The 8,386-nt window shown below is 36.1% G+C and overlaps 1 protein-coding gene across 4 annotated transcripts; it reads left to right on the forward strand.

Annotated features, from left to right (window-relative positions):
- The first annotated feature begins 2,782 nt into the window (after positions 1-2,782).
- LOC111786183 (neutral/alkaline invertase 3, chloroplastic-like) lies at positions 2,783-7,640 on the forward strand. Of its 4 annotated transcripts, none has more exons than XM_023666524.1 (8): positions 2,783-3,041; positions 3,334-3,478; positions 3,676-4,464; positions 4,559-4,724; positions 4,820-5,031; positions 5,503-5,996; positions 6,089-6,137; positions 7,042-7,640. In XM_023666524.1, exons 3-8 carry the CDS (start codon positions 3,784-3,786, stop codon positions 7,366-7,368), a joined length of 1,929 nt encoding a protein of 642 aa, XP_023522292.1. In that variant the 5' UTR covers positions 2,783-3,041; positions 3,334-3,478; positions 3,676-3,783; the 3' UTR covers positions 7,369-7,640. The 4 variants fall into 4 exon arrangements, with proteins under 4 accessions (XP_023522292.1, XP_023522291.1, XP_023522290.1 ...); XM_023666523.1 differs by lacking the exon at positions 3,334-3,478 and adding an exon at positions 3,532-3,598; XM_023666522.1 differs by lacking the exon at positions 3,334-3,478 and adding an exon at positions 3,537-3,598.
- Positions 7,641-8,386: the final 746 nt, after the last annotated feature.

The raw sequence follows: 8,386 nt of genomic DNA on the forward strand, positions 1-8,386 counted from the left end.
TGTTTATGTGAGAATTCACGCCTTCCTAGCTTGCTACCCTTCAAATTTTTATCCATGTAATGGATAAGCTTGTGTTTGGAAACCATGTTGCTTTTTTTTTCAACCTGTTTCTTTGTTTGATTGAATGTCCAGCTTTTGGTCTGCCTGTTATCAATCTGTTTCTGATCCTATGCATGTTATTCTAGTTTGCCGGCCTAGTTAACGCCGCTATCACATACGGTTTTTTTTTTAAATCTCGAGAAATTATTATTTTAGTAGGAGGGAAAGAATATTCTAGTCAGCGTAGGGAGCGTAGAGTTCTTCCAAAATAGGAGCTCGAGCGCAATCAAGAGACCTTATAAACATGGTAATTGCTAAACTAGTAAAATTCTTTTGATTTTTGTCGGAATGAATATTCTATTAAGCATAGAGAGTGTAGGGCTCCCCCGAGATAGGAGCTCGAGCAACCAAGAGACCTTATAAATTGTTAAACTAGTAAAATACTTTTGATTTTTGTTGGAATGAATATTCAAGTAAGCATAGGGAGAGTAGGGCTCCCCCGGAGATATGAGCTCCAAAGCAATCAAGAAACTTTATAAATATAGAAATTGCTAAATTAGCAAAAAAAATTTGATTCTGGTCGGAGCGACTATTCTATTAAGCATAAGGAGTGTATGGCTCCCCAAGATAGGAGCTCGAGCAACCAAGAGACCTTATAAATATATAAATTGTTAAACTAGTAAAATACTTTTGATTTTTGTCGGAATGACATAGGGAGAGTAGGGCTCCTCCGGAGATATGAGCTCCAAAGCAATCAAGAGACTTTATAAATATAGAAATTGCTAAATTAGCAAAATTCTTTTGATTCTGGTCGGAGCGACTATTCTATTAAGCATAAGGAGTGTATGGCTCCCCAAGATAGGAGCTCGAGCACAATTAAGAGAGCTTATAAACACAGAAATTGTTATAGTAAAATTCTTTTGATTCTTATCGGATTAATCAGGATCGTATAAAAGTATATTTTACTCGTGTTTTTATATCATTTCTTGTGGTTTCCTGTTTTTCAATGTTTTAATATGTGAAGGAAATTGTATTGTTTTTAATTAATTTTTGTTTAATATCATTATGCTTCTTCACTTTAGAAAAGTGTTTGTCACGTGAAATTGGAGAGGCGTGGGGTAAAAAAGGGGGAGCAATTGGATAACGCTTGTGGTCAAACATCTACAGGCTTTTTTTGAGTGGTTGGTAAAGCTTCGGCCATGTGGGAGTGTTCGGTACGCATAACTGGCCCATAATAATTGTATTAATTGATTTGAATAAAATGCAATGCGCCCATTATTTTCATATTTGGTTCAACCATAATTATTGGTCAATTATGCTCAACCTAAGGTTTCATTCAATTCATGAAATTTGATTATTTTTGGACATGCCAAAAGTGTTCGTTCGTTAGGTATTCATTGAGGATAGTTGTCGACAAAATAATTTATTTTGAGATAAAAGTGATGTGAAACGTCTCTTTCTATTTTTCTTTAAATTCGGTTCAATATTAGGTCTGAATCACTAGGTACTAGGTTCTATCACAGTAGGGTCCAATTCATACTTACAATTTGAATCTGATCCTTGCTCAAAAGGAACCCAATCGGCCATCTCGATACTCATAAGATTATAAGACTTTTGTCTTTGCTCTAATTTTCTCGTCTCCACCAGAAATTGTGCTATCGTTTGCGGTCGTCATTCTAATTCTTTCGCTATTGGAAGTATGACTCTTACTTTGTAAACTACATTCGCTGCCTCACACGGGGAAAGGGGCCTGGTTCGTTGGAACTCTTGGGGGTCGACCGCCCATCTTATGGAAGGTTTGTGATTTCTCGTCTCATCCAAATCCATCTAAACATCCAAACCAAAACCAAAAGTTCTTGTTTCTCTTTAACCTTAAGAATCCGAACTTAAACCAAATATGAAATTATCATAGACTAAAGAAATGAAATGTGGAGTACCGGGTACTCCTACTCTTATCCCCAATACCTTCCTCTTCTTCTTCTTCGGTTGCATCCATTCACTAATTTAATTTTGAACGGTCAATAGCTTCTCTAGCCTTGTTCGTATATCACAGTTTTAGAGTATTAATTAATTTTTTTTCTTATCTTTAGTATCAATATTTATTAATGGTAGGTGTAGTTTTGGACTCAAGTTATACATATTTAATGTATGGGTCCATTTCTTTTCAAAATGCTTCTAAACTCTCCATTTCCATAATTTTGTATTTAATAAATTTATTAACTTTTAATTTTTTATTTAATAAGTCCTTAAAAAATTTAAAATATTTTAATAATTAATTGATATATTATATATAAATTTGAATTTTATGTTTAACTCAGTGTAAAATTTAAAAATTTTGATAAATTAAAAGTTTAAAAACTAAATTTATAATCGGAAAGTTAGGATCAAATAGATATAATTCTCAAAATTCACGAACTAAATAATAAAATTATATAAATTCATAATTAAAATTTTATACATAAATGTTTTATCACATATGATATAAATTCACTAAAGAATATTTTAATAATTATTTTATTATTATTATTTTTAATTCAAACTTCTAAAATAGAATATTTTAATTATAAAATTCTAATTTTTTAAGTAGATAATACATTATTTACGTCAAAATAGAGAAAAATAGGGTCAAAATAGTATTTTCCTTTTCTCGTCCTAATTTCGGGAAATTTTCTTTTTAAGTAAGAAAAGTTAAAAATAGTAATAAATAAATAAGCTTTGTTAGAAAAAAATTAGGCATTGGAAAAGAAAAATCATGGAGATGTGGACAAGAAGATTACAGGGAAAAGTTCCCGCAAGAATACTGCTTGATTTTTGCCTCTTTGTCCACTTGATGGATCTTCGAAAACATGTTTTATACTTCGTTTGGTTCAGATTGTGATAGTGATAGTGATAGTGATTCTATTTTTTGTTCGACTTCTTTCAGGAAAGCTCCCGAAATTTGCTGATCTTTGTGCGATCATTTTCCTCTCTGCACTGAGAAAATTGTTGCAACCTAAAATTCGGTGAGTTGCTACATCTGTATTCCATGATTTTGTTCGAGTAATCTTATTCGTTTTCGTTTTCGTTTTCCACTTTTCATTCTTCTTCATCTCCAATCTGGCGCTGAATGTCTTACTCGTTCGTCGAAATTTGATTTGCATTAGATTAATGTTATGATCTCTGTTTAGAAATTTTTGTGGCGATTGTATCGTGAGCTTTGGAGGTTATTGTGTTTGTTTCTTTTATTTATTCTCCATGTTCATAACATTCCTTATTTTTCTTTTGCTTGCTGCTTGAATCTAATCTCCATTACAGATGGTGCTGTGGTGTATTTCATTTCATAGATTATAGATTCTGTGTTTCAACTACGGATTGTGAATCGCTTGCTGGATAGTAGTTAACCTGATCGAAGAAGGCAAGAATAGAAGTTAATTTAGGCTTTCTGTTGCAATTTTCGCTTGTAAGCATTTCGACTTTCTTTTTCATATTATACTCAGTTATTTTCCTTCTTAGAGCAGGAAGTAAAGGGAAAACTATGCCATACTACGATCAGTTTTTCTAGGATGAAATTGATTCAGTGGTATGGAATTCTATTTATCCAGTATATTAAATGTTATGATGTTTCTATTGAATCATGATTATGCTCTCTATCTTCAGATATTATTCGAGTTCTTGGAGTCAAATTGAAGAACCAATTGTCCAGAATTTGCGTTGGGAAAACTTTAATCTAGATTAGATCCTTTAGGCGCTGTGATTTCTTCAAAGATGGGCACGTCTGAAGCTCTGCAGATCTTTTCAGGGGTCGTACCTCGTGCTTTATGTTCAAAGCCCTATTTGAACAATTTGGACTCCACATCTTCTTGTAAATCACAAGTAAAATTGGTGGAAAAAAGAGTCCTGAGACATATGCATTTGTCGAAATGCTCAAGTAGGATATTACAAGAGATAAAGACAGGCTTTAGTGGGAAAACGAAAGGTAATCGTCGTCTGTTATACAGATGCAAATGCCAACAAGCAGAAAGTGCTAGTGGTATGATTCCAGAAGGTGGAAATGGAGCATGGTTCAAGGATGGTGCAAAGATACCACAGTCAATCACCAGCATTCAGAATGGATCAAATGCTTCGGAGTTTCAAGATGTTCAGTTTGCAAATCAGGAAATCAAGAGCTCAGTATCTAATGACACAAATGGAGAAGTTAGAGATTCATTTCAAAAGATTAGTATTGAATCCATTGAGGATGAGGCATGGGACTTGCTTCGTGAATCCATTGTTTATTACTGTGGCAGCCCAGTTGGAACGATTGCAGCAAGGGACCCTACTTGTTCTAATTCACTGAATTATGATCAGGTCTTTATACGTGATTTTATACCTTCTGGTATAGCTTTTTTATTGAAGGGAGAGTACGATATTGTTCGCAATTTTATCCTCCACACGCTTCAGTTGCAGGTAATCTAAGTATGTAATTAAACATCAATCAGTTAAACTTCCTTTTTTTTTTTTTTACTTCTCTGATTAATGCTTGCAATTCGTTATTCCGTAGAGCTGGGAGAAAACTATGGACTGTCACAGTCCTGGTCAAGGATTGATGCCTGCTAGTTTTAAAGTCCGAATAGTTCCTCTAGATGGTGACGACTCTGCAACAGAAGAGGTTTTGGATCCAGACTTTGGGGAGGCAGCAATTGGCCGTGTTGCACCTGTCGACTCAGGTACATAGACCATCCAATATTTCCTTTAGAAGAAAAAAGTCTGTTCACTGTATTTCTATATCCAGTAAGGTCACTCACCTCCCTCTCTATCACAGGATTGTGGTGGATAATTTTATTGCGTGCATATGGAAAATGCTCTGGCGATCCCTCAGTTCAGGAGAGAGTTGATGTTCAAACTGGGATCAAAATGATCTTGAGGCTTTGCCTAGCTGATGGTTTTGACATGTTCCCTACTTTATTGGTAACTGACGGTTCTTGTATGATAGATCGGCGTATGGGAATTCATGGCCACCCTCTCGAAATCCAAGTAAGCAACAACCAAGCTTTTTAGCACTCATTTTTAATTTATTATGATATAGATGCTGTAGCTTTAACATATTCAATGGCTTCCATGGAATGCATTGGAAATGTTAGAAGAGAAAAGGCGATCGAGTAACTATGAATAACCTATATGACAACTACATCTTCCTTTTCAATGGGCTTAGTAGATCAGCGAAATCTAGATGTTCTGATGATTAAGTTTTTGAGCCAAGCAATGCTATGAGCATGCTTGTGATTCATTTTCTTTTCGATTTACATTTTGAAAGTGAAAATGCCAAAGAATTAACAGTATATAATACGATTTTGCAGTTGCATACTAAATGCTTTTAAATGAAAATAATGTTTTTATTTTATGCATCTTAGATTTCTCTGGTCATAAAATGTCTGGAGCATGGATTGTTTCCTATGAATTACGTAGTAGAAGTGTAAAGATATATTCTTTTTTTCTCCTTTGCAGGCACTTTTTTATTCAGCATTACTTTGTGCACGAGAGATGCTTGCTCCAGAAGATGGGTCAGCTGGTCTTCTCCGTGCGCTTAACAATCGTTTGGTGGCTCTATCATTTCATATCAGAGAGTATTATTGGGTCGATTTGAGAAAGCTAAATGAAATTTATCGTTACACGACCGAAGAGTATTCATACGATGCAGTCAACAAATTCAATATCTACCCTGATCAAATTCCTTCTTGGTTGGTGGAATGGATCCCCAATATAGGAGGTTATCTACTTGGTAATCTTCAACCGGCTCACATGGATTTCCGGTTCTTTTCTCTAGGAAATTTGTGGTCCATAGTAAGTGGTCTTGCTACAATAGAACAGTCTCATGCCATTTTGGATCTCATTGAATCCAAATGGGAGGATTTGGTTGCAGACATGCCATTCAAGATTTGTTACCCTGCCCTTGAAGGTCGGGAATGGCAGATTATCACTGGCAGCGATCCCAAGAACACGTAATTTACTTTGACTTCGTACTTCTGCGATTTATAAATGAAATATCCCCGTTTTCTTGATGTTAAAGTTGTCTTGGTCTCTGTTGATGCAGGCAATGGTCATACCATAATGCAGGCTCGTGGCCAACATTGCTGTGGCAGGTATGTTTCTCTCAAAGTCCCGAGAACTCATTTAAAGATTGAAATACTATTTTGGTCTTTGAGACTTGCTCGTACTTTTTAATGTCAATCTTAAGATTAGTCCTATGGTTAGTCTGGAATTAATATTTATAAGATAGACATGTGAATGTGTTTCTAAAATGTACAGAGGGAAGGCTAGTAGGAACTAAATTTGTTGAACAGTTATGTGAGATCCCATCTCGGTTGGGGAGGAGAACAAAGCATTATTTATAAGGGTGTGGAAACCTCTCTCTATCATACGCGTTTTATAAACTTTGAGTGGAAGCTCGAAGGGAAAAGTCCAAAGAGGAGAATATCTGCTAGCGGTGGGCTTGTGTTGTTACAACTGGTATCAAAGCCAGACACCAAGCGATGTACCAGCAAGGACACTGGGCCCAAAGGGGGTGGATTGGGGGGTCCCACTTCGATTGAAGAAGGGATCGAGTGCCAGCGAAGACGCTGTGCCTCGAAGGGGGGTGGATTGTGAGATTCCACATCGGTTGGGGAGGAGAACGAAGCATTTTTCATACGGGTGTGGAAACCTCTCCTTGGTAGACGCTTTTTAAAAACTTCAAGGGGAAGTCCGGAAGAAAAAGTCCAAAAAGGACAATATCGGTTAGTGGTGGGCGGGCTAGTATACTTTAGATCCCAAGCCAATTCCATTAGAATTTGATGTTTAGAAGCACTTGATCAGTTTTGATTTCTCAAGTAGTAGTTCTCTTTGTTATGTATAACAATCAGTTCTTAAGCTGGTCTATTCAAACTTCAGCACAAAATTTGCCTTTCCCTCTATTCCCGAACTCTTCTCGACAAAGAAAGCACATACTATATCTTGGACTTGAATATGTAAAATACAATGCTGAAGTATTTGGTATACGTTTCTCAGCTCACAGTTGCATGCATAAAGATGGATAGACCAGAAATTGCAGCACGAGCCATTGAGATCGCCGAGCGACGTCTGGCTAGAGATAAGTGGCCCGAATATTACGACACAAAAAAAGGAAGGTTCATTGGAAAACAAGCACGCCTATATCAAACATGGTCAATTGCAGGATACCTCGTGGGCAAGCTTCTGCTCGCCGAGCCAAGTAAGGCAAAAATTTTAATAACCGAAGAGGACTCGGATCTCATCAATGCCTTCTCCTGCATGCTCAGTGCCAGCCCGAAAAGAAAGCGTGGTCAAAAGAACTCGAGTCCAAGTTACTTAGTTTAAGTTGTCCGAATTTATGCTCTAACGTACGTTGAAATTCAATACTTGGTGTAGGAAACTAGCGTGTTCGTTAGCTACCATTTGTTGTGCGAGTAGGTTGTGTTTATGTAACTTGCTCACAGTATGTCAATTTTGTCCAATCGATGTCTTGTAACTAGTTTGAGTTGAGATCATACAAAATAATGTAAATTTATATCCGAAGTTTACTCTATTCAAAAAGCAACCAAGATCGGATATAGCTGGTTTTTTGTGGAATCTATTCCAGAATTTTCTTAGTTTTAAAGGGACTTTTTTCCTTCGAATCTAGGATACGAAAACAATTCCTCTCCCTGAGTTCTTTCTGAGTTCCTTAGAGTTGTTTCACCTATTCTTTACTTCTTACTTCCATCCTCCTAATAAAACAAGAAATTGGTTATTGCTCCTTTACTTTCAAGAACTTGTATACATACACTAAGACATAAGTCTTATTCTTTGATGGAACTTCAACAGCAACTAGGTCTAGAGGGAAGTTGTGAGCATTACGTTCATGCATAACTTCCATACCAAGATTAGCACAGTTAATAATATCAGCCCAGGTATTAATTACACGACCTTGACTATCAACTTCAGATTGGTTGAAATTGAAACCATTTAAGTTGAAAGCCATAGTGNCTAGCATATTGGAAGATCAATCGGCCAAAATAACCATGAGCAGCTACGATATTATAAGTTTCTTCCTCTTGACCGAATCTGTAACCTTCATTAGCAGATTCATTTGGTAAGAAAACCTGATTGGGTCATCTTAGGCTTTCATACTTTTAAGCATAGTTCAAGTAATTAGACATTATCCAAAGTCCATTTTTCTCCAGTTCCGAATCCCCAACCATTTAGGCTCGAAAAGGGAGTGGCCCGAAAAAATTTCTCCCATGCCGATATTGGGAGAGGAGCCTTGTTCCTGATCTTGTTCCATCTTGGCCTGAGTTTCTTTTTTTTATTTATTTTTTTTCCTAATATACATAATAAATCACTAATTTAAACTTAA

This window comes from Cucurbita pepo, unplaced genomic scaffold, assembly GCF_002806865.2.
Source record: "Cucurbita pepo subsp. pepo cultivar mu-cu-16 unplaced genomic scaffold, ASM280686v2 Cp4.1_scaffold001165, whole genome shotgun sequence".
NCBI lineage: Eukaryota > Viridiplantae > Streptophyta > Magnoliopsida > Cucurbitales > Cucurbitaceae > Cucurbita > Cucurbita pepo.

What these genes read in the sequence shown, in the direction of transcription:
- LOC111786183 (XM_023666524.1), top strand. Translation starts at nt 3,784, where the DNA reads ATGGGCACGTCTGAAGCTCTGCAGATCTTTTCAGGGGTCGTACCTCGT. An exon ending in TGTTGCACCTGTCGACTCAG is followed by an intron (nt 4,725 to 4,819) that starts GTACATAGACCA and finishes TCTCTATCACAG; the next exon opens with GATTGTGGTGGATAATTTTA. An exon ending in GCCACCCTCTCGAAATCCAA is followed by an intron (nt 5,032 to 5,502) that starts GTAAGCAACAAC and finishes TCTCCTTTGCAG; the next exon opens with GCACTTTTTTATTCAGCATT.